Below are 25,315 nucleotides of genomic sequence, written 5' to 3'. Positions count from 1 at the left end.
ATGATAGACCAATTGAATTTTAAAATTGGATGATCTTTTTCTTCTTGAGCGAAATAGAGAACGTCCAGTACAGTATTTATTCCAGTCAGCAACAGGCGGCTATCCAGACATTACCGTTACTTATAGAGATAATTCTAAAAGATCCATCGATTGACGTCGCCATTCAAAAGCGAAACTAACAAGAAACAAGGCCATTTTGCTTCTTTGGTAATACCTGTCCTATCGGCCACCGAATCACATATTCAAAGAAGTCCCCCATTTTGCGCTTTAGAAACGCTAGTTTTACTATAACATAGTAAATTATCATTTAGTATACGTATAAAATTACAGCATGAAATTAGAGCGTATTACCTGTCGTTTTAGATTAGTGACGTTTTACAGGACTATAGTGGCATGTGTGGAACAATTTCCTGGAGTTTTCCCCGGTTACCACTTGACATTCACTAAATACGAGTTAACATAAGAGAGAACGAAAGAGCGCTATATTTATACACTTACAAAATAAACTGCTGTAACTCTTGCATGCTGTCCAATTTCATTTCTACCATCACGATGAGAGTTTCTGGCACATGTTTAAAGTTTTCCTACTTCCAACATTCATACTATAAAAGCTTTGTATGTCAAACCAGCACAGCCACTTAAAATAACGTCCGAACCAGTTTTTGACCATCTTCATAGAGAAAACAAGAGATTATCTTTTCACCGTCCAAAAACAAAGAATTATGATGAAACGTTTTACGACTGAAAACGTTTCTTTGGTTAAACACCTTACCATTAACTTAACGTGACAAAGAATATGTAGTGGAGCAAAATCGCGCATATAAACTACACAAAATGAGTTAAATTGACATTTTAATAAACCCCCTTTCATAAGTGACCAAATGAGACTCACGGATATTCCTGTATTCTTCATCGCTGCACCAAAAACCGCTCCTACACCAGCAATTGCTGTTTCTTCGGTGACACCACCCAATACTACTACTGCAGGTACAGCGGCACTCTCTTTCCAACAAAGATAGGCAACACTTGAACGAAATGTTGCTGCTGCTGTTATTGAATTGAAATCATCCGTTTATTCCGAGATATCAGTACGTTTCTAACCGATAAAATTATAAAACGATGAAATTTAGCCGAATTTTGCAGCCATTGATTGGTGATAGGCACAATAGCTGTATGGTCTACGAGATATTGCTGGGTGGGTGTATGACCACGGTACCTTATCGACGGCAAACCTCCTTTTGCATGGCTAACTTTCGGAGGATGTCACATTATATGATAATGTGGCTTCTGTCCTGCATAAAAACGCTGCTTTTTCTGCTTCAAAAAGCTATTTGTTATGATAAAGTGAGACATCACGATGAACACTTGGCGGATGAAGAGAAGTACAAGACGTATTGTGATATTGTAAGAATTCCTGCTGCTGTATCAGCCAATAGACACTAGGTTGGAGATCAAAAGGTCAGTAAAGTAATTATTCCTAATTTTTGGCACATTACTCACGCCTCACAAAAGAAAACCTGACAAGTTGGTAATCAAAAACCCATATCTCTCTGTAATTACACTTTCAACATGCGCCAATCAAACCACTGTTCTGTTCTTCCTTCTGTTTCTGTCAAATTTTTGAAATGACTTATTTAGTTATACTATTTAAGGATTTTGTATTGCACCACTACATACTCTAACAGAAATTTACATAAAAAAAAGATCGAAAGTCACTGGGGTAGAAATACCAACAGTATCATGGAACGAACGGCTCTTTTACCTGATGTGAAATACAAACAGGATTTACATTTATCTGACTTCGTGGATCATCCTGCTGGAATGTGAATTTCGGTCACCTATTCGAGACTTGGTATCAAAACCTTATGTTAAGTAGCAGTGATGATGATGGTTTTCTTTTTTCTAAAGATATCATGACTAACTAGTCTTTTTTCAGGTTCTTAAAATAGTAGTAAAAAAAATTCATACTTTACCGGAGCCAATTCGTCCAATCTATATAAGTGTGAAATATTTCCACAGCGGTAGCACTTTGGTCAAAATTCTCACCTATACTCCACTAGGTTCTTTAAAGAAAAGAAATCAAAGTACATTGATAAATGTGGTAATAGCCGCGTTTTGTTTGACTTGAATCACGAAACGACAAGGTATGCTTTGGCTTTCTTCTCAAAGCCAAATTAACAGTGGTATAATAAGATCTGGTAAGATTTCACATATGACTAACTGATACATGGGAAGACCGTATTTTTTTGAATACAAATTCGATAAAGTAAGACGTTTCTACGTTTTGTGTAGCTCTTGTATTTCAACGTTTGTGCACTACGCAAGTAAAAATGAGAAAAAAGTTGTTAGTAACATTGCAGTCATTGTCACAATTGTGAGATTGCTGAAAATGGTGAAACATTCATCTAATGTAAAGAAGGTGACATACCAAGATTCTACTTCTTGTGTTATTATTTCAATAAGAATGAGCTAAGATGAGGACTTGGAAAAAAAAAGCAAGAAAATTTTTTAACCTTTGAAAATTAATAAAGGCCCGATTCAAAATTTTAAACCACGCCAGCTTATTTTTGTGAATGAGCTCTTAACCATCCATAGCCGGATAAATACCCACATTAGTTAATGTCAAGGCCGATGTTAGTGTTGGAGGCTCGGTTTGCTTGCTTTTTAACTCAAACGTCCGATTTAATTGTCATATATAAATGCTTTACCTGTTAAGATAAATGAGAAGGGTGAGATGATTTTTAGGTTTTAGGGTGCTCGTCTTTATTAATTAAATCAGTACGTCCACACTCCTACCGGGAGGCTTGACTGCCGCAGGTGAGTGGAAAGGGTATAGATGTCTATATTTGTGACCTAAGTTTATATTTAACTCAAAATTAATATACCATTTACCCTGCCTAGATAAATATTCATGTGGCGTAAATAACGGACAGAAGAGGTATGCAATTTAAATAAATATATGCAATTACAGTAGTCTGTTATCTAAGCAAGAAATGAACGCTAGAAAACCGGAATACTCCAGAATGTATCGACATTATTCATTATATAGACCGAGATAGGTTGTACCATGCGGAGAGTACATGCGTTTTTTTTTAGAGAATGAGACTATGCGTGGTATAATCTTAAAACGAATCTTGTGGTTTAACCATGAGGCATAATAGGTTCCTTTTTTCAGGGAGCATATCTATAATGTTTTGTCTGGTATTGAATGTGTCCTATTTTATTCCATATAGTCTTTTACTTATACCGTGAGTTATATGCCGTATTTAGATATGTCTAATGCTTACATTTCATATTTTTGTTAATAAAAATAAATCTTTATTATTGATCATCAAAATTAATAACTGCGTCCTAATAATTCCCTCAACTTATACTTTTCGTCTTGAAAGCAAGTTTAAAATAAGAATATTGGACAGATTACCATGAAAAAATGATATATTGAAAACAAAAAAAAAAGAAAAAAAATGGCTTCAAGAGAATAAGAACATACCCTATATCTAAGAAAATAGAGATAGCTCGTTACTAACACCATGCAACCGTTTGTGTCACAGTAAATAATGTGTAAAAATTAATTTGAAGCATGGATGCATTGATCTTGAGTATACATCCATTGCTTTTAAGCATACATCCATTGATTTTAACCATTCATCCATTAATTTTAAATGTCCACGGATTGATATTGTCGTCCTGACCCTTACATTATTTTCTTTTCAAACACTTTACGTGAATCCATGATGGTATCACTCGTTGAGGGAATAGGTGTTTGATTACGCCGGCTGTTGTCCAACAATCATCAATTTTTTGTGGTCCTAATTTGTACCGATATATTCACTCTCAAATACAAACTTACGAAATGCGTTAATACGATCATGGACAACCCTGATATCTGTAACTGGGTCATGTCGGAATATGATTCTCCTAGTGCTGCCAAAGATACATTAACGACTAATAATTTTCAGGGTTAGAGTACAAATGGTTTGTGCGTCAATTATTGAATCATTATATCCAAACGTACATATCGTGTAGTGTTTCCTAAACGGTTAAGGTTAACGAATAATAAGAGAAAACGAAAAAGTAATTTACAATATTATACGTAGTTAATATTACATCCGAAGAAGAAAAAATTCAGGAGGGTCAAGAAGCAGCTAAAACGTCTTTGCCTACAAGGTAATGGGGGTAATGTAAAGTGAAGACTGAGTCATGTGAAATGTAGGCTATTCTGTGAGCCATGGCAAAGAAGAAGACCAAAAGTGAGAGCAGTAACTTGGATTAATATTAATTTAATTAAATTTAGAAGACATACGAATATAGGAGTCTTACCAAAACTTTGTGCATGAGAATTAGACGGTGGCTTTTAAAAATGGTAAGGAATGTAACTTGTTCGAATGATGAGATCAAACGTCATAAAAAACTTACATGGCATCTATAGGCGTGAGTATGTTTGTAGCTATCAAATTCCACACATTGAACCAAAAAATTGGTAATGCTTTGTACAGTAGACAAAAAAAAAAAAAAAAAAAAAAAAAAAAAAAAAAAAAAAGGGAAATGTCGAAGAATAAACAAAAAAAAACAAAGATTGAGTCTTTAAAAATGCAAGGTTACAACAACAAAACGGATCCCCTGGAAACAATGAGCCTGTATTTTACATAAAATATAGATTATGGGTAACCATACTGATTCTTTCCTACTGAAATCTTTAGGACCAATATACCCAAAGCTATAATACTTTACTGTCCCAAGGACTTGTGCAATTTTTTTGTTTTAGATAAATCGATTTTTTTGGAACTCAGATAAATGCCCCACTTAAATACGCATGCAAAGTCATTGAATTGAGAGCTATCTGGACGAAAGTAGTATCATTAGGTTGTGATTTGTTTATAAATGCAAAGTGTTTGCAGAGTATAGAAAAACAATATTAATTATCCGATTAGCATATCCTCTCATCGGCTTTATCCAAATCAAAATCAAATTATTACTCAAACAAAGAGTGTTATCCATCAATCATTAAAAGGATGTAGAATCATGGATTCTGAAGGTGTCTTTACCAAAGTAACACCTTAAGAATGGGATTGTATTGAGACATCTCGATATCTTTAAGTTGAAGCAATTACATTTTGATAAAGATCAATCAATTCAAAAATATGGTCAGATAACCTATCTTATTTATTGCAGAAACCCACACACCCTGGTTTTATTTCCTTTTTTTCTTTTTTTTGCTTTCCTTAATGAATTCAAGCCCATCCTTATAAATTACTTTGCCCATGGTTATAATCTGTAACACAGGGGCTAGAAAACAGCTACTCCAATAAACCAAACGTTATTCACCTCTGCAATATCTTTGGAGAAGCGTGTACGTTACGCCCAATGATGTAACTAATTGTAACAGTCATTTTAACACCGTCATAAAAAACATTGAATAATCAAATGCCTTTTATCTCTAATGTAGCTCATGGTTTAAAAGTGGCGCAGTAACACCGAATGTTGTTTACTCTCACCATGACTAGACAAATTTATCTGTATCTAAACTTTTAAATGCCCAGCATTTGACTGGCAGTAAAGGTTTAGAGCTAATTTTGAAGCTTCGCATCAAAGATAATCTCTGTGGCTCATAAATTGCAGGAGTTCCGTATAAAATAAAGACAATAATGCTATGGGGGTTGTAGCTACTATAGAGAAGACGTCTGATTTTATGGTGAAGAAAACGAAATAACATGGCTGGAACCTGAGGATGTTAACAGGTGAGGTTTCGTGTAATACCTAATAACTTCTGATAAAACATACCAGTATTTTGTATTTCAATTCAGTTTTATTGCCTTCAATTAAACTGAACTGCTCGGGGATAATTTACTCTTCAGACAATGAGTATGCATTAACTGAAAATATAAATACTGCTTTCAACATAGACCCGGTGCCATGTATTTACTGCAGTGATGATATCATCATCATATGATGAAACATCATTACCCAGTAAATGTACGTTAAATAACTTTACGTATTTGAATATATGTTAATGTAAAATTGATAGAAGAAAATAAAGTCAAACCAAGCTCGCATTTGACAAATAATGGCTAACAAGGTTCTCAAAGAACAACTAAATAAGTGATTAGATTCCGTCTTATTGTTCAACTGTACGATTGTCATTCAAACCACGTTAAAATTATGAGACTTTTTGATTCTCACTTCGGCATTTCAAAAATACAAATCTAATTTTTTTTGGCGTGTACCCTTCATTTCTCAAAGTAAGTCTTTGTATGTGTTATAATACTCGGCTTTCTTCCTTTATAAACATACATTACGCTATGATGTAACATAGAAAAAAATATCTAACCTTAAAAGTGAAAAGTAACAGAGTGTATGAGTAGAAAACCCATGCCTTTTGCTTTCTTGCTGCCTATTATTTTGAGCTGGTACAACAATAGAAAATCTGTCTGTGGAGAAAGGCTTACCCAATGGAGTAAATAAAAGTTCGGATATAAAACCTATAATTCCCTCATCAGTTTCATCTACCTGAAGAAGATGAGGATCAATTTGTGGTGGAGTACTTCCCCACATTGTGTAAGTAGAAATTGATATCCGAACCCTTACGTATATCTCCTCCATTCCAGCTACCTGTAGTGGGTAAGCAACTGCGTATGAGTGTTAAATTACTTACTAGAATATTATAACCGCAGTATCCTAAAATCTAAAAATTTGCCTCATACATCAAAATTATCTTAGCAGGATAAGCATTTTTCTATGACTTCTGAATTACTCATTTTGTTAACAACACAACTATACCGAGCCTCCAACATGAACCTCGGCTATTTCCCTAACCGATGTCGGTATATATTCGTCTGTACAAGCTGAAGAGATCATCAAGAAACAAGAGATGGCGGGATTTCACATTTTGTAACTGGCATTTATTAATTAGAAAAAGTTAGAATTGTTTCTTGGTTTTTTCTCTACGCCTCATTTTAACTTATACAGGATGATATAATTAAACAAGAAATAGAACCTGGGTATGTCAGCTTCGTTACTTTCGCTAAGTGTTTCATCATTTTCAACAATGCTACAATTATGACAATGTCGGCAATGTTAGTAACAACTTTGTTTTCTTCGTTACTTGCGTAGGGTACAATAGTTGGAATACAAGTGCTTCACAAAGCAGCCGGATGTTTCTTTATGACTTCCAGTGCTGGTTAAAAGCCTGTTTTTTATGAAGTACGTATTCAAAAAATAAATACATTCTACCCATGGACCAGTTAGTCATATGTAATATATGACCCCATCTTATTATAACATAGCTAGTTTGGGTTTGACGATACAGCTACAAATTATTATGTCTTTGTCAATTCCAGAGCAACAGAACGTGCTGATTACCACCATTAGCAATGGAATTTAATAGGCTTTATTCAAAGACGCTAGTGGAATATACGCGTGTATTATGTCAAAGCTTGTCCCGTGCTTTGGAATATATTCCACATTTAAATTTATTCGATGAATAGACTCCGATAAAGCATCACATTGTTTTTTTGTATTTTCCGAAAGGACTGATAGTCATGAGATCTTCAGATATATGGCAGTCCTCAATAGCACTGAACCTTAATAGAAAGTTTTGATAAAAAGGCTCTAATAGGTGACCGAAATCCATATTATTTAGTAGGATGATGCATGAAGTCGGATGAAAGTACATTTGTATTTCACATGAAAAGATGAAGAACCGTTCGTTCCATAATACTGTTGGTATTTTTACCACCAGGGATTTTCGATCTCATTTTTTGTTGGAAGCTTATGTATGTGTATGTAGAGATTCAATCAAAAATCGTGAAATAATATGAATGTCTAATTTCTTTTTCCGAATATTTAAATATGACACAACGAAGAACAAAACATTTTTTTAAAGGAAATGTGATATGGTTAAGTCGGCGCTTGCTTAATGTCTAAATACAGTAGGATATAGGCTTTTCCCATATCAACTTGTAAAGTGTTTATTTAGTAAGGGGTACATAAATTAACAACAATTATGCGTAATGACACTACTGAATTTTTGCAGGCGAAACTAGTATTTATTTGCTGCTAAAGCACCAAAAAGTATCTCCATATCACAAGATATCTTCTCTACATCCCCTGAGTAATGATAGTGATGGCCCACTAATTTAGGAATAAACCGCGTTTTTGGCGACGGGAAAACGAGTATCGTTGTGCATCTTAACAGCAATATTATCATATTGTGTATCCTCCTCCTAAAGGTAATTATGCAAAAGGATATTGGCGGTAGATACATAGCTATAATCGAACATCCACCCAGAAAAAACTCGAACGCTATTTACGCCTTACTGTTTTTACCAATAAATACCAATGAAAGGCTGTGATACTTGATAGATTTTTAAATGATTGGGTTAAAAATTTACAGACAACTCGGAATCGACTGACGTTCTCAGTTCAGCAGCAGCGGTAAAACCAGTACTAGCAGCAGCAGCATTTCTTTCATGTGTTTCGAATTTTAACAATTAGAGAGTGTCTCTCTACCTACAGTAGTGTTACTGAGTTCTGGATCAAACGAAATAGCAACTGCTGGTGTAGGAGCAGATTTTGGTGCAGCGTTGGGATTTTCAGGAATAACAGTGCGTCTTATTTGGGAATAAATCAAAGGGGTAGGCTATTGAAATGATCATGTAATTCGTTTGTGTCGTTGAAAGACAGGGTAAAGATTGCTGTCAGAATTAACATATCGGCAAGGTTTTTAACCAAAAAACATTTCCAGCTAGAAGACGTTTCATGATAATTCTTTTTTTTTTCGAGAGTGAAGAAGTACTCTCCAGTTTTTCTTTATAAACACGATCTAAAAATGATAAGTTAGTAATTTTTAAAGTTGTGCCCCATTGGACTTAAAAAGCCGTATATTTTAAATGTTCGGTGTACGATATTTCTAAACACATGCAGAAGCTGACATGAGGATGGTAAGAAACAAATTAGACAGCATGCAATGGTTTCAGCACTTAATTTGTTTTCATAAAATTTAGCTCTCTTTCGTTGCGTCTTATCGTAGCTATTAATTTTTGGATGACATATGCGTAACCCAGAAGAGACTCCATAAAATGTTTTCATACCTACCACCATAGTTATGCAACACGTTATTTATCCAAAATTACCGGCAATATCCTTTAAACCTTGACGTATATTATATTTATGTAAAAGCATAATTGGTATGTAATAGCAAAGCTGCCGTTTCTAAAAAAAAATTTAGGATGCTTCTTAATATGTAATTCGATGGCCAATTTAAAGGAAACGAAATGGCCTTCTTTTTTATAATGTTCGGTTTTTTAATGGCAACATTCGCTCATGGCTCTATTGAATTCACTGCTTGTAAATAAAGTCTACAGTCTGGGAAACCGCTTTTTGCTGACTGGAATAATTACAGTGCTAGTGGCGTCTCTTATTCGCTCAAGAAAAAAATTCTTTTTTTTTTGTATTCATTTCACTTCATTCTTGGCGACATCAAGTGAAGAATCTGTAGGAATGTCTCTCTATGAATAATGGCGTGGCAGTGAAAGCTTGCTTTTCCCTGACTGAAGTGTGTGATATCATTGCGGTCTTTGGTGGGCGCTTTGGAAAAAAACGATCTTTTTCTTCGCTTCAATTTCTAAATGACGACATCTGGTCAAGGCTCAGATGGATCCACTCTCTATTAATTACGCTTTATGTCTAGTAGCCTGTGTGTTGCGAAATGTAATATGTATGGCTCAGCGTTTATCTCTTATGTGCTAAACAAAAAAAGAACTTTATTTATTCGCTTTAGTTTATTGATGGCAACGTCAAGTCATGCCTCGTTAGGAATCACTCTTTACGAAAGGCCTTATATGTTTGCAAGCTTTTTTATTAATAATTGAAGTTTGTACTGCCTTCGAAGCGTTACATATGCACTCAAGAATAAAGAGCTTGTTTTTATTCATTACACTTTCTTAATGGCGACATCAAGCCAAGACTTTGCTGGAATCCGTCTCTAGATAAATGCACCTGTGTGGAAGCTTGCTTCTTCCTGAAGGGATGTCAGGAGTGGCGCGGTGCACAGGCAGAACAGAATGATTATTTAGGTGAAAACAGGTAGACAGAAATTATATACGTATTATTACTAATATGAATGTAAAAGGAATAAAAGTAACAAAAGGTTTATTCACGAAGGACAGCAAAAATAGATAAGATTTTGAATAGAGAAATAAGTATAAACAAACAAGCGGTTATTGTTATTAATTGACAGAGCGAGTAAACAAGGGTTCGGGATCAGATTTACAGAGACAGATTATTAGTCATGTGTTTTTGAGACATATTTGTGGTAGTGAGCAGAGACACATAGAATTTCGAAGGTATACACAGAGGATAACATGGCAGATATTATTAATGTCTTACAAGGGAGTTCCAAGGCTGAGGTAAAAATGAAACGGACGTAAAATGGGTTTTACAAAGACATGGGATTAACGATATACATTAATTGGAGCAGAGACGTTAGACAGAATACAATAGTGATGTTTGACAGTGACATGTCTGAAAGGTGCCGGAGAACTGGGAACAGGTGCAGTAAGCCCAATAGGCTAGGTGGGTTTCAATAATGGTCGGAGACATTATGCATGATTATATACAAATGAAACTTAGGCGGATCATGACGATAAAACGTATCATACGAGAGGTTATGTGCAACATCGGAAATGAAATAAAAAGAATTACGTTCTTCAACACTACTAAACGGGTCATATCAATTAAATTTAAAGATAGAAAACGAAAGAAAAAAGAAATTTAGAACAAAAATGAAAAATGAAAAATGAAAAAAAAAGAGAAAGAAAAAGTGCAAAGAAAAGAGAAAAAAAAAGTCCAAAAAAAAGAAATAAAAAAAGCAAGAAAATAGAAAGGAAAAAAAGATACCTTTTTCTATTGCTTGGTTTTATGGTCATTTGATTAATTTTACATTTGCATGTGTATAATATCAGCTGAGCGTGTTCGGCAACCAAGTCGTACGCTGTTGTGTTTTCACAAAACGTTCATTACAGATGTAGATTTAGCCATATTCTTTGATAGATTTTCAGTAAAACCTTTAATTATACAACAATGCCAGTATGTGTTGAAGAAAAAAGTCATTGCAACGGATAAGCATTTGCGTAAATATCCCGATTTAAAGTTAGTACCTTATAAAATCTAGGCTGTCTTAAAATATTTCTGGCTCAGCATTGTCCATATAACGATAGAGAAGGCGGGGCTGTCCGTAGGAACTATGTTTTGTCTTGGACAAGCGTTATGGTTAGGGTCGGATCTCATCCATTTTTTTCCCATATCACGTTTTATTAGCGTCGGAAATCAGATTTTTTGTCACATATCCCGTATTATTACCGTCGGACCTCATCTTATTTTTAGAAAAACGGATGAGGTCCGACCCTATTAAAACAGCTAAAATGCAGTCACTGGCTGCGGGAAAATCCAGTCATAAAAATGTCATTGATTAAACTGCTACGGCTGGTGCGGGTTGTTTTACCTCGAATGGGGACAGGAAATTTGGATGGAAGGGGGACTTCCACTACCGAATTATACTGATCAAAAAACCCATAATGCAAACAAATTCTACTAATTAAGAATGAACATATTGGCAGTCTATAATTAACCAATCACGCAATGAATCTGTATTCTTGTATATAGTTGAAAACCATTTTACATCTATAGTCAAAAATAATATATGAATATGGAGTCCAATACGCATATCTACCATCTATGGATCAATTAAGATCCTAAAACATAGTCGATACATAGGAATTGTGAACTCCGTCATGAAAGTTTATTCGCTAGTATTCCATGATTTTAAACCATAATGTTTTGTATTATTGGTTCAGAAATTATTATTTTTGACCGGTTCGATTAGCACATTAAAAGTACTTTTTCATGTTTTAAGGGTTTTGATAAGAATAAATGTAATATATATAGCGTTTTTTATTCAAAAAACACTTATCCTAATTTTCAATACTAACTCTATCGACGATGTACACTTAACTTTATATCTGCTTCAAAGATCCTTGTTGTTTAGTAAGGATACTTATCGCGACTTTTTATGTTTTGGCCGCGATAATGATAATTAATTTACTTCAATATCACTTAAGAATATCAGTTTAATCTTCTAACGTTTATATTACCCATTTGTGGGTTTAAATTTGTGTTAAACATCACACGCCCTCTGAAAACATGAGCGTAGAACTTCAAACCACATATTTTAATGATTGCAACTCGCATAAAAAACACCCTGAAGGACCCAAGCAGGAATACGCAACTGTCTTACCAGCATAATTAATGTGTTTTTGTGTTAGATATAACCCAGCATGTAGAAATTCTAAAGTCTAATTAAAATTGCAATTTTATCAGTGATATACTGGCATTGGTGATCTACCTTTTGAGATCTTGCTATAGGTGCCTCAATATAATTGAAAGATCGCATTCAAGATTTATGTTATTTGATGTAGATTCTTACAAAGCCAATATAATGACGATAACTTTAGGGAGTATTTCCTTTGCTGTATGCCGGTAGCTTTATTTTTCTTCGTAAACTTGTAAGAATAAAGATCCACAAGGCTTCACTGTTTCAATAGCCACATCCGGGCAGTCCATACAATCAAGTAAATATCAACCAATTTTTGCAGATAAGTATAAGGCGGCAGCGTACATCATCAAAATACAATAATTCCTCAAACATCACAGCCAAATATATATACCGAGAACATGCACAATAATAACATTCGTCGTCATTTAATCACAAACAACATCTTATATAAAGTCTTAATAAAATAACTAATGGGATCAGCAAACCGCTAAATACTAACAGCAATCACCATTACTTTTTTCTGTATGTTACTAGAATCTCCTCCACCAAATTTTTCTTGTAGAACACTCTCAAAAACCAGGATCCACTATTTTCAGGCATGTTTCGGCTATTATCTTTAACACTGCGGGAAAACAAAAGTTGTTACGTATTATTATATACTTGTCGCAGGCTGCATGACACACATTCGAGATTCTACACAATTTAAATACGACACATGAGCAGGAAATTCGATCGAACAGAGGATTAATCATTACCTCTTCTTTTTCTTGTTCTATAATTTTTTCAAGTTAGTTCCAAGCATACCAGTACAAACTTTTTTTTCAGGACATTACCCTACCACCGTCTGTCCTCAAATAAAAAAAATACACGGAATCAATATACTAATTTAGTTGTTACATCTTGTTTTTTCTTCGTAATGCTTTTGACGGTGTGTGCTTTCTATAGGTACGAAGTAATGAAGTATATTCATCTTCGTAAACGAACTTCTGAAGCAAAATGCAGTCATACTAAATTCTTAAATGTGACATAACCAAACGGTTATGAATTATGAAACGAATCATTGCCCCTTCGGCCATTAGAAATATATACGTTGTTTACTTCCCAAACGACAGCGCCAGTATTTGATGATCCAATTTCATCGCACCAATTTGAAAAATGTTTCAGACACCTAATTAATATAAACAGAAAAAAACCAATATCATTTAGAGACATTAATTAAGCACATTTTTGAATAATACCAGCAAAACGTAAACTTAATATCGCCAAGAGAAAAAATGGAATGAATCAAGAAAAAGTGAATACGTTCTTCTTGACACGGCAATTGCAGAGCACACTCCATTCAGGAGGAAGCAAGCATCGACACATTTGCGGTTATTCATAAAGAGTGATAACCGCTCATGCTTGGCTTGATGTGGACTTTAAGAAAGCGAAATAAATATAAAAACAGATATTTATTTTTTTGAATTTATACAGAGTTCATACAATGCAGTACAAACTTCAATCAGTAATAAAGCAAATTCCAGACATATGAGGCGTGATTTCCATTGGGACCTGATTTGGGGTTAACATTAAGAAAGCAAATAAAAAAAAGAAGTTTTTTTTTTCTTGAGCTCATAAGAGATACCAGCTGTGCAGTGCAACCTTTAGCTCGTGACAAGCGGGCCACCAGACATAACCCGTTTCTTTTAGGGAGTGATTTCAGCAGAGTCATTTCCTGATGTCGTCATTACGGAATAGAATCGAAAATAATTCTTTCTTAAGCGAGCAACAGACACCGCAATGGTATCACATATGCCAGTAGTCAAGAACAGACATCCTTCCACGTGCACGCTGTTATGTATAGAGAGTGATTCCTGAAATTCCTTTATCCCATGTCGCCATTGAGAAAGTGTAAAGAATGAAAATAAAGATTATTTTTCTTGAGAGCATAAGAGACAACCCCATTGCAGTGCATAATTCCATTGACAGTACGTAGATTTTCAGACATAAGTCGTTATGAATAAAGAGTGAGTCAAGCCAAATATGGACTAAATGTCACCATAATAGAGCCAATTAAATTTTAAAATATGGATCATCTTTTTCTTCTTGAGCGAAATAGAGAAACGGCCAGTACAGTACTAACTCTAGTCAGTAACAGGCGGCTGTCTAGTTATTAGCCGTTATTTATAGAGAGTAATTCAAAAGAGCCATCGTTTGACGTCGCCATTCAAAAAGCGCAGCTAATGAAAAACCAGGCCCTTTTGCTTCCTCAGTAGTACCTGTCCTATTAGCCACCGAATCACATACTAAAAGAAGCCTCCAATTCTTTCCTTCAGAAGCGGTAGTTTTACTATAACATAAAAGAGTTTGATTTAGTTTACGTATAATCCACGGCATGAATTAAAGCCTATTACCTGTCGTTTTAGATTAGTAACGCCTTACAGGCCTATAGTGGCATGTGGGAACAATCTGTTCAAGTTTTCCCCGGCTACACACTTTAAATTCACTAAATACCGGTTAACATAAAAGAGAGAGAAAAAGAGCGCTATATTTATACACTTACAAAATTAACTGCTGTAACTCTTGCATGCTGTCCAATTTCATTTTTACCATCACGATGAGAGTTTCTGAACATGTTTAAAGTTTTCCTACTTCCAACATTCATAATATAAAACCTTTGTATGTCAAACCAGCACAGCCACAAAATATGATTTCGTAACCAGTCTTAGCCCATCTTTATAAAGAAAACAGGCGATTATCTTTTCACCGTCCAAAAACAAAGAATTATGATGAAACGTTTTACGACTGAAAACGTTTCTTTGGTTAAAACATTCCCGATAATTTAATGTGATAAGGAATATCTAGTCGAGCAAAATCGCGCCTATGAACTACAGAAAATGAGTTAGAAGGACATTTTAATAACGCACCCCTTTCGTAAATTAACAAATGAGACTCACGGATATTCCTGCATTTTTCACCGCTACACCGAAAACCGCTCCTACACCAGCAATTGCTATTTCGTCGGTGCCCGCATTCAATAATACTATTGCAGGTAAAGCGACACTATCTTTACAACAAAGATGGGCAGAACTTGAATTGAAATCCTCAGTTGATTCCGAGATACCAGTAGGTTTTAACCAATACAATTTTAAAACTATGTACCGTAGCCAAATTTTGCAGCCATTGATCCGTGATAGCTACAAGAACTGCATGGTCTACCAGATATTGCTCGATGGGTGTAAGATGACCGTAATTTATCGAACGCAAACCTACTTTTGCATGGCTACCTTTCGGAGGAGATCACACTGTATGATAATGTTGCTTCTGTCCTGCATAAAATCACTTCTTTTTCTGTTGCAAAAAGCCATTTGTCAAAATAAAGTGAGAAATCACGATGAACACTTGGCGGATGAAGAAAAGTACAAGACGTATTGTGATATTGTAAGATTTCCTGCTGCAGTATCAGCCAATAGACACTAGTTGGAGATCAAAAGGTCAGTAACGTAATTATTCCTAATTTTTGGCACATTACTCACGCCTCACAAAAGAAAACCTGACAAGTTGGTAATCAGAAACCCATATCTCTCTGTAATTACACTTTCAACATGGGCCAATCAAACCACTGTTCTGTTCTTCCTTGTGTTTCTGTCAAATTTTTGAAACGAGTTAGTTTAGTTATCCAATTTAAGGATTTTGTATTGTACCACTACATACTCTAACAGAAATTTACATAAAAAAAAGATCGAAAGTCACTGGGGGTAGAAATACCAACAGTAACATGGAATGAACGGCTCTTTTACCTGATGTGAAATACAAACACGATTTACATTTAGCTGACTTCGTGGATCATCCTGCTGGAATGTAGATTTTGGTCACCTATTAGAGACTTATTATCAAGCCTATGTTAAGTAGCAGTGATGGCGATAATTTTCTTTTTTCTAAAGATTTCTTGAGTAACTAATCCTTTTTCAGATTCTTAAAATAATAGTAAAAACAATTTTATACTTTACCGGAGCCAATTGGTCCAATTTATATAAATGTGAAATATTTCCACAGCGGTAGCATTCTTGGTCAAAATTCCCACCTATACTCTAGGTTTCTTAAAAAAGGGCAATCAAAGTACATTGATAAAGATGATAATGGCCGCGTTTTGTTTGACTTGAATCACCAAACGACAATGTATGTTTTGTCTTTCTTCTCAAAGCCAAACTAACAGTGTTATAATATGATGTGATAAGATTTCACATAAGACTAACTGTTACATGGGTAGACTGTATTTATGTTTCAATACGCATTCGATAAAATAAGACGTTTCTGCGCTTCGTGTAGCTCTTGTTTCAGCGTTTGTACCCTACGCAATTAAAAATGAGAAAAAAAGTTATTAGTAACATTGCAGTCATTGTCACAATTATGAGATTGCTGAAAATGGTGAAACATTCGTCTAATGTAAAGAAGGTGACATACCAAGATTCTATTTCTTGTTTTATTATTTCAATGTGTTTAAGCTAGGATGAGGACTTGGAAAAAAAAGCAAGAAAATTTTCTAGCCTTTGCTAATTAATAAAGGCCTCGTTCAAAATTTTAAACCACGCCAGCTTATTTTCGTGAATGAGCTCTTAACAATCCACAGACGGATAAATAGCCACATTGGTTAATGGCAGAGCCGATGTTAGTGTTGGATGCTCGGTTTACTTGTTTTGTAACTCAAATGTCTGATTTAATTGTCATATATAAATGCTTATCCTGTTAAGCGAAATGAGAAAGGTCAGATGATTTTTAGGTTTTAGGGTCCTCGTTCTTATTAATTCAATCATTACGTCCATACGCTTACCGTGAGGCTTGACTGCCGCAGATTATTGGAAAGGGTAAAGATGTATATATTTTTGCCTTAGTTTATCTTTTACTCAAAATTAATACACCATTTACCCTAAGTGGATAAATACTCATGTGGTTTGAATAACTGACAGAAGAGGTATGCAATTAGATAATTATATGGAATTCTAGTAGTTAGTCATCTAAACAAGAAATGAACGCTGGAATCCCGGAATATTCCACAGTATACCGACATTATTCATTATATAGACTGAGATAGGTTGTACCATCCGGAGAGTACACGCTTTTTTTTTAAATAATGTGACTATGTAGGATATAATCGTAACACGAATCTTGTGGTTTAAACCATGTGGCAAATTAGGTTTCTTTTTTTCAGGGAGCAGACCTATAAGGTTTTGTCTGGTATTGAATGTGTCCTATTTTATTCCATATAGTTTTTTACCCATTACCTGAACTATATGACGTTTATACATATGTCGAATAATTTGATTCCATATGTTTATTAATTCAAATAAATCTTTATAATTGGTCCTTAAAACTGATAATTACGTCGTAATAATCCCCTCCATTTATACTATTCGTCTTAAAAGGAAGTTTAAATTAAGCGTATGGAACAGATTTCTTTGAAAAAATGATTTATTTAAAACCAAAAAAGAGAAAAAAATGGCTTCAAGAGAATATGCACAAACCCTGTATCTAAGAAAATTGAGATAGCTCGTTAGTATCATCATGCAACCGTTTGTGTCACAATAAATAACGTGTACCCATTAATTTGAAGAATGCATGCATTGATCTTGGGTATCCATACATTGCTTTTAAGCATACATCCACTGATTTTAACTATTCATCCATTAATTTTAAGTGTCCACGGACTGATATTGTCGTCCTGACCCTTACATTACTTCCCTTTCAAGCACTTTACGTGAATCCATGATCGTTTCATTCATTGAGGGAATTGCTGTCTGAAAACACCGGCTGTTGTCCAACCATCATCAATTTTACTCGTCGTCCTAATTTGTATCGATACATCCACTCTTAAATACAAACCTACGCGAAGTGTTACTAACATATTGGTTAGCTTTGAGATCTGTAATTCGGTCCATGTGGGAATATGATCCTCATAGTCCCACCTAAGATACATCGCCGAAAATAATTATTCTTTAGGATTCCGGTACGATTGGTTTGGGTTACTATTATTGAATCATTCTGTCGAAGTTTACGGATTTTATAGTGTTTCCTAAACAGTTAAGATTAACGAATAAGTAAAATATAACAAAAAAAAAGTTATAATATTATATCTATTTGAGGCTTCATGGGAAGAAGCAAGCAGAATTCAGGCAGGTCAAAAAGCGGTAAAAACTTACTTACAGTTAATTGAATTAGAATTAAATACCATTAAAAATAATAGTCTTTTCAACAGAATCAGACGGCAGATTTTAAAAAAGATTGGTTAAAGATCTTACTAATTCGAATGAGGAGATCGAAGGTTACAAGAAATGTACATGACTTGTATAAGCGTGAGTTTGTTTTTAGTTTTCTCGTTCGACACAATTAACCAAAGAAAAAGGCAATATTATTTACTTTAGACAAAGAAGAACTAAAAAAAAAAAAAAAAAAAAAAAAAAAAAAAAGATCCTTTTAAAAACCAAGGTCACACAAACATAATTGATCCTTCAGAAACTATCAGCCTTTATTCAACATAAACCATAGCGTATGAGCAACAACAAACCTCGCTTACTTTTGAAGTTTTTTAAGATCAATATACTAAACGCAACTAATTGCTTACTGTCGTCAGGACTTGCTCTCGGGTTTTTTTTTTCAAATAAATCGATTTTTTGGAACTCCGGATAATACCTCCTGTGGTAAGGCGATATTTCAGAGTACGAACCACTATAGCGCCTCAATAGCCCTCTGTGACCGTGTTTTGATGTAAAGCTTATGAAATGATACGAAGGGATTATATCTTGTGGTAGCCTGAGTAGTACTATGTACTACGCGGTGATATTATAAAGTCGTGGTTTTTCGTAATTCAATAAAAGAGTAGTCCTTTTACATCCCTAATTTTACGAAATAGTACATTATCCTAACGTGCGTGGATTTTTGTATTATAGTCAAGAAAGTCTGCGAGTATAAAGTTTTATTAAGTCAACAGGTAAATCAGATCCCGATACAACACTCCATAACATTTTTTTTGTTCCTTGATGACTTTTAACCCATCCTTATAAATTGCCTTGCCCATGTTTATAATCAAGTACACACGTACTCGTAGAAACCAAGTCCAACAAACCTAAAGATCTTCACCTGTGCATTTTGCTGGAAACATGTACATTACACCCAATACTGTAACTAGTTGTAACAGTCATTTTAACAGCTTCATAAAAACGTTGGAAATTCAAATGACGTTTGTCTCTAAGGCGGCCCATGGTTTAAAAGTGTCACAGTAACACCCGATGTTATCTATTTTTGCCATATTACAACAGGTTTGTCTTTATTGAAACTCTTAAATGTAAAGCATTTGACTGGCAGTACAGTTTGAGTGCTAATTTTGAACCTTTTCATTAGAGATAATCTCCGTGATTCTTGAATATCATCAGATTAGTATGAAATAAAGAAAATAATGCGGTGGGATTTGTAGTTACTATTGAGAAGACATCACTCTCTATGGGGAATAAAGGAAATGACATGGCTATAAGCTGATGATGTTTACAGCTGAGCCAGCTTCTAATACCTAATAACTTTTGATAAGAGATACAAATATTTTGTATGTCACTCTGTTTTATTGCATAAAATTACATAAAATGCTCGGGGATAATTTATTCTTAAGACCACGAGTGCGAATTAACTGAAATTATAAATACTGCATTCAACATCATATGATAAACCATCATTACCCAATAAATATATCTTTCATATCTTTAAGTATTTGAATATATGTTGATATACAATAAATAAAAAAATTAAAGTAAAACTAATCTCGCATTTGAGAAATAAAGGCTAAAACTGTTTACAAGGAACAACTAAATCAGTGATTATCTTTCTGCTCTATTAGTAAGACTGTACGATTGTCATTCAAACCACACTAAAATTTTGAGACTTTTGGACTCTCACTTGGGCTTTCTAAAATACGAATTTAATTTTTTTTTTACCGTGTACCCTAGCTTTTTAAAGCAAGTCATGGTATGCGTTATGAAACTCGAATTGTTTTCTACATAAACATACATTGCTCAATGGCATAACAAAAAATAACGTTTTAACCTTCAAAGTGAATTGTAACAGCATGTACGAGTGAAAATCACATGCGTTCTGTTTTTTTTTGTGGCTAGCATTTTGAGGTAATACATCGTTTTTCTATTTTTTAAAAATACTGTGACTCTAAGATGAACAATAATTTCGCCCTTCATTACAACTCTACGTCCCCAACAAAAATTATTGCTAATTATATCATTTTCTTTGCAAAACAATGTAAATGTGGAAATTTTAAAGAAAGAAAACCAAAGTTTATTTTCCATCTTGTCTGTCACCAAAACCAGAAAGACGTTTTAATCCCTTATCCCCTATTAAATTAAAAAATGATTTTACCATAAAATTTAGTCATATTTTTGCTAACATTTTTTTTGCGTGCGATATACCTTTTTGCATGGGGGTGGCTGAGAGGGTCTTCAGGTCAGCATCCTCCCTAACTCGGTGAGAACGAACGCCTTTAGGCGCCGCAATCACACGAGCGGGAGAAAGAGAAGAAGACACCTCAGCAGCAGAAGAAACAGCCGAGCCAGAGCCAGGAATTGACACACAAGGTGCCACAGACACCAAAGGGGAAGGCAAGCAAACATCCATTTCCTCCAAAAAGGGGACAGCAGGAGAGCCAAACACCAAAGAACCAGCAGCACCAGACGAAGAAGAAGGCAAGGGAGAATTGGCAAGAAGCCAAGCTTTCGTTATGGCCTCACAGCCAAAAAGGACAGGCGAAGCGGAAGAAGGACAAAGAATAATTGGGTCTTTAGCCAAACTAAAACATGGCGCACCAAGAAAGCACGAACAACCAGGAAAAGAACAACGAAGCGTCTCAAGAATCGTCGTGGGACGACGAGCAGGAGGAGGAACAGGAGAAGAACGAGGGAAAGGATTGACATCAACTGCCGAAAAAGACGCAGGAGAAGGCAACGCAACAAAGACGGTCTTGATGATGACGGGTTGAGCTGGTGGTCCAGACTCGTCTTCATACCCCCCAAATGGTCCTAAATACCCAGCAGGTGCAAGAGAAACTGCCAGAAAAAAGAAACGCAGAAGTACTTCCCACAACAGAATCACGATGGCTTTTCCTAAAACCCAAGGAAAAAAAAGAAAGCAGAGAGCGAATATCTCAACAGCAAACATTAATCTGTTTGAAATGCTTCGTTAGAATTTTTCTTAATGACCACATGTCTGCTCCATTCGTTATACTTACTCATCAATGAACAAAATTAAGAACATTTTGGAAAAGCTGTAAAGAAATAAAAAATACCACCGCGTTTCTATTAAATAATTTTTTTTTGTTTACCGAGAAAAGAGGTCACGTCAATTACGGGGGAAAAGCAAAACCAGATTTTAATACTTACGCCGCATGACTATTCCTTCCTGTTTTTTTTTTGTCTTCGCTATTTCTCATTCCTCAAGCACCTAACATTGAATGAATTTAGACAAAAGTTGCCATCAGTAATGTGGACATTGTCACCTTTGGAATGAAGAGGCATTAGCTTTGATTTTAATTTAAGGGAAAAAAACCCCACTCAAAAGAGTTTGTATTTGAACATGACATACTGAGCCACCTAAAAATACACCGATGACGAGATGTGATATCGATTCTTGCTTGTTTCAACTTCAGGTTTCTATTTATAGATTATCATATCGTCTGGCAGGTCAACCGGAATTACCCTTTCAAAATAGTTAGAACGAAGGTTACATCAAAAACAGATTGTCCATACTTCATTTACCAAAACCAAAACAAAAAATAGTAAGACAGCACACCCCCACCGTTATAGTTGTAAAAGTTCAAAGAAATCAAGTCCAAAGCTTAATTTTTAACCAGACAGCTCTGAATACTCTTTTTTTACTGACGTTCAAAATTACGTCCGCACAATCTAACAACTTCAGAAGTATAATATTGACCAGTTCAAAATACTGACCAGTTTACTGTGTATTGTATGGAAATCCAACTCTTATTTCAAAAGTTGCTTTCAGATCACTCAAGTAATCGCGGCGTACATGAATGATATTTTTGTCAACACCATCGAGATTATTGGTAACGTATCAAAAAGAAAAAAAATATTTTTCGTGTATATACTAATGAAGTTAGTGGTTCTCAGCGTATGTAAAATAAAGCGCATTATAAGCCAAATCGGTAATTAGAGGACGATAAGAAGTTACAGACCTGATCTTACAGTGAACCAATCCCCAAATAACCTCGCTGAGAAAACCCTCAATTCCAACAATTACTAAAAATTTCATCGATTACAGCTTTATAAAACGTTCAAGGGTGTTTTTTTATTTTGCCTTTCCATGATAATGCAGCAATCTCAACATTTGGGTCTACAATAGGATTAAGAAAATTCTGCAATATTCATGCTACTGTAATAACTAGAAAAATATTATTTATTTTCTTCTTGAAGACATTATTCTTTGTGAGTTTCTACCTTGGAAAATGTATTCCAGATGCCCTTGCTGGTATTATTTGTGTCGGAGGTAGGAATTTGGTATACTTGTGTTTGGCAACAGCCTTATCTCAACTGTTATATATAATCCTTGAAGTTTATGAAATTATAAAGAAACTGAAGAGATCATATATATAATATTAAGAGACTTTGGTGGAGTAAGTGATGTACATGTTAGTTTAAGTGTCAATATACAAAGAACGAGCAAGAAAGTACTTTTCGAAAAGAGAAAAATGTCGAAGGCTATCTCAAGACGTGGGTGTTTATTTCAGTTCACTTGAGAGCACCTGAATCGTGTGTGCGATCTCCGAATACATATCAGTACAGTAAACGACAAGTTCTGAATATTTAACTGTTAATAGAGCTGCCCACACGGACGAGCGTAAAATTGTATTTATTGTCCAAGATTACGCTTAATGTCATCGCACAGTTTCCTACCTATGACACCAAAATTATGCGACACAAATAATTTCGGAGGTATAGACACAGGATAACACGGCCGATATTATTAATGTCTTTCAAGGGAGATCGAAGGCTGAAGTAAAAATGAAACGGATGTAAAATGGGTTTTACAAAAACAAGGGATAAAGGAGATACATTATTCGGAACAGAGATGTTAAACAGGATACAATAGTGATGTTTGACAGTGACATGTGTGAAAGGAGCCAGAGAACTGGGAACAGATGCAGCAAGCGCAATAAGCTAGTTGGGTTTCAATAATGGTCTGAGACATTTTTCATGATTATATGCAACTGAAACTTAGGCGGTCCATGAAAATTAAACCGATTATACGAAGGGTTATGTGCTATGTCGGAAATGAAATAAAAAGAATCACGTCCTTCAACACTACTAAACGGGTCCTATGAATAAAGTTTAAAGATGGAAAACGATAGAAAAGAACTTTAAAATGATACATAAAAAATGTAAAACATAGAGAAAAAATAGTGCAAAAAAAGAGACAAAAAACAGCTAGAAAATAGAAAGTAAAAAAAAACCTTTTTTGTATTGCGTGGTTTCATGGTGATTTGATTAATGCTAAATTTGCTCATGTACTATATCAGCTGAGCGAGTAATGTAACGAAGTCGTGCCCGGTTGTGTTTCGACAGAAAGGTCATTCCAGATCTAGATGTAGCCATAGTCTTTGTTAGTTTTTCATATAACTTTTTATTCTACAACTATGCCAATATGAGTCAAAATAAAATCATTACAAGGGATAACAATCTTCTTAATTACCCTAATTTAAAGTTGATACCTTATATAATCTAGGCTGACTTAAAATATTTTTGGCTCAGCATCGTCCATCGAACGATAGAGAAGGCGGGGTGTCTGTAGGAACTATGTTTTGTCTTGGACAAGCGTTATGGTTAGGGTCGGACCTCATCCATTTTTTTCAGACATCACGTTTTATTAGCGTCGGAAATCAGATTTTTTGTCACATATCCCGTATTATTACCGTCGGACCTCATCTTATTTTTAGAAAAACGGATTAGGTCCGACCCTATTAAAACAGCTAGAATGCAGTCACTGGCTGCGGGAAAATCCAGTCATAAAAATGTCATTGATTAAACTGCTACGGCTGGTGCGGGTTGTTTTACCTCGAATGGGGATGGGAAATTTGGGTGGAAGGGTGATCCCCACTACAGAATTTTACTGATCAAAAAACTCATAATGCAAACAAATTCTACTAATTAAGAACGAACATATTGGCAGTCTATAATTAACCAATCACGCAATGAATCTGTATTTTTGTATATAGTTGAAAACCATCTTACATCTATAGTCAAAAATAATATATTGATATGGAGTCCAATACGCATATATACCATCTATTGATCAATTAAGGTCCTAAAACATAGTCGATACATAGGAATTGTGAACTCCGTCATGAAAGTTTATTCGGTAGTATTCCATGATTTTAAGCCATAACGTATTGTAGTATTGGTTCAGAAATTATTATTTTTGACCGCTTCCATAAGCACCTTAAAAGAACTTTTTCATGTTTTAAGGGTTTTGATAAGAATAAATGTAATATATATAGCGTTATTTATTCTAAAAAAACTTATCCCAATTTTCAATACTAACTCTATCGACGATGTACACTTAACTTAATAGCTGCTTCAAAGATACTTGTTGTTTAGTAAGGATACCTATCGCGACTTTCTATGTTTTTGCCGCGATAATGATAATTAATGTACTTCAATATCACATAAGAATATCAGTTTAATCCTCTGACGTTTATATTATACATTTGTGGGTTTAAATTTGTGTTCAACAATACACGCCTTCAGAAAACATGAGCGTAGAACTTCAAACGACATATTCTCATAATTTCAACTCGCATAAAAAACACCCTGAAGGACCCAAGCCGGAATATGCAACTGTCTCACCAGCATAAATAATGTGTTTTTGTGTTAGATATAACCCAGCATGTAGAAATTCTAAAGTCCAATTAAACTTGCAATTTTATCATTGATATACTGGCAT

General features: G+C 34.7%; 5 protein-coding genes across 5 annotated transcripts; 2 read left to right on the top strand and 3 right to left on the bottom strand.

Moving 5' to 3' along the window:
• Nucleotides 1-1,119: 1,119 nt before the first annotated feature.
• Nucleotides 1,120-2,473, top strand: EV154DRAFT_488566 (uncharacterized protein; the record flags this gene model as incomplete). The annotated part of the gene is made up of 4 exons (XM_051599146.1): nucleotides 1,120-1,404; nucleotides 1,705-1,823; nucleotides 2,061-2,144; nucleotides 2,293-2,473. The coding sequence occupies 4 exons, from the start codon at nucleotides 1,120-1,122 to the stop codon at nucleotides 2,471-2,473; spliced, it is 669 nt and encodes a 222-aa protein (XP_051450375.1).
• Nucleotides 2,474-5,869: 3,396 nt separating this feature from the next.
• On the bottom strand, nucleotides 5,870-7,672 carry EV154DRAFT_488564 (uncharacterized protein; the record flags this gene model as incomplete). Its single annotated transcript, XM_051599145.1, has 7 exons — nucleotides 5,870-5,986; nucleotides 6,508-6,609; nucleotides 6,653-6,682; nucleotides 6,778-6,842; nucleotides 7,017-7,048; nucleotides 7,103-7,186; nucleotides 7,503-7,672. 7 exons carry the CDS (start codon nucleotides 7,670-7,672, stop codon nucleotides 5,870-5,872), a joined length of 600 nt encoding a protein of 199 aa, XP_051450374.1.
• Nucleotides 7,673-14,164: 6,492 nt separating this feature from the next.
• Nucleotides 14,165-14,975, bottom strand: EV154DRAFT_488561 (uncharacterized protein; the record flags this gene model as incomplete). The annotated part of the gene is made up of 4 exons (XM_051599144.1): nucleotides 14,165-14,358; nucleotides 14,590-14,660; nucleotides 14,753-14,805; nucleotides 14,874-14,975. 4 exons carry the CDS (start codon nucleotides 14,973-14,975, stop codon nucleotides 14,165-14,167), a joined length of 420 nt encoding a protein of 139 aa, XP_051450373.1.
• Nucleotides 14,976-15,256: 281 nt separating this feature from the next.
• Nucleotides 15,257-16,755, top strand: EV154DRAFT_488560 (uncharacterized protein; the record flags this gene model as incomplete). The annotated part of the gene is made up of 3 exons (XM_051599143.1): nucleotides 15,257-15,751; nucleotides 16,326-16,489; nucleotides 16,707-16,755. The coding sequence occupies 3 exons, from the start codon at nucleotides 15,257-15,259 to the stop codon at nucleotides 16,753-16,755; spliced, it is 708 nt and encodes a 235-aa protein (XP_051450372.1).
• Nucleotides 16,756-20,641: 3,886 nt separating this feature from the next.
• On the bottom strand, nucleotides 20,642-21,788 carry EV154DRAFT_488559 (uncharacterized protein; the record flags this gene model as incomplete). The annotated part of the gene is made up of 4 exons (XM_051599141.1): nucleotides 20,642-20,697; nucleotides 20,773-21,521; nucleotides 21,588-21,623; nucleotides 21,739-21,788. 4 exons carry the CDS (start codon nucleotides 21,786-21,788, stop codon nucleotides 20,642-20,644), a joined length of 891 nt encoding a protein of 296 aa, XP_051450371.1.
• Nucleotides 21,789-25,315: the final 3,527 nt, after the last annotated feature.

This window comes from Mucor mucedo, assembly GCF_025094135.1.
Source record: "Mucor mucedo strain NRRL 3635 chromosome Unknown EV154scaffold_257, whole genome shotgun sequence".
NCBI classification, from domain to species: Eukaryota; Fungi; Mucoromycota; class Mucoromycetes; order Mucorales; family Mucoraceae; genus Mucor; species Mucor mucedo.
The sequence above is the reverse complement of the archived record's forward strand: the minus strand, read 5'-3'. Positions and strand labels throughout refer to the sequence as shown.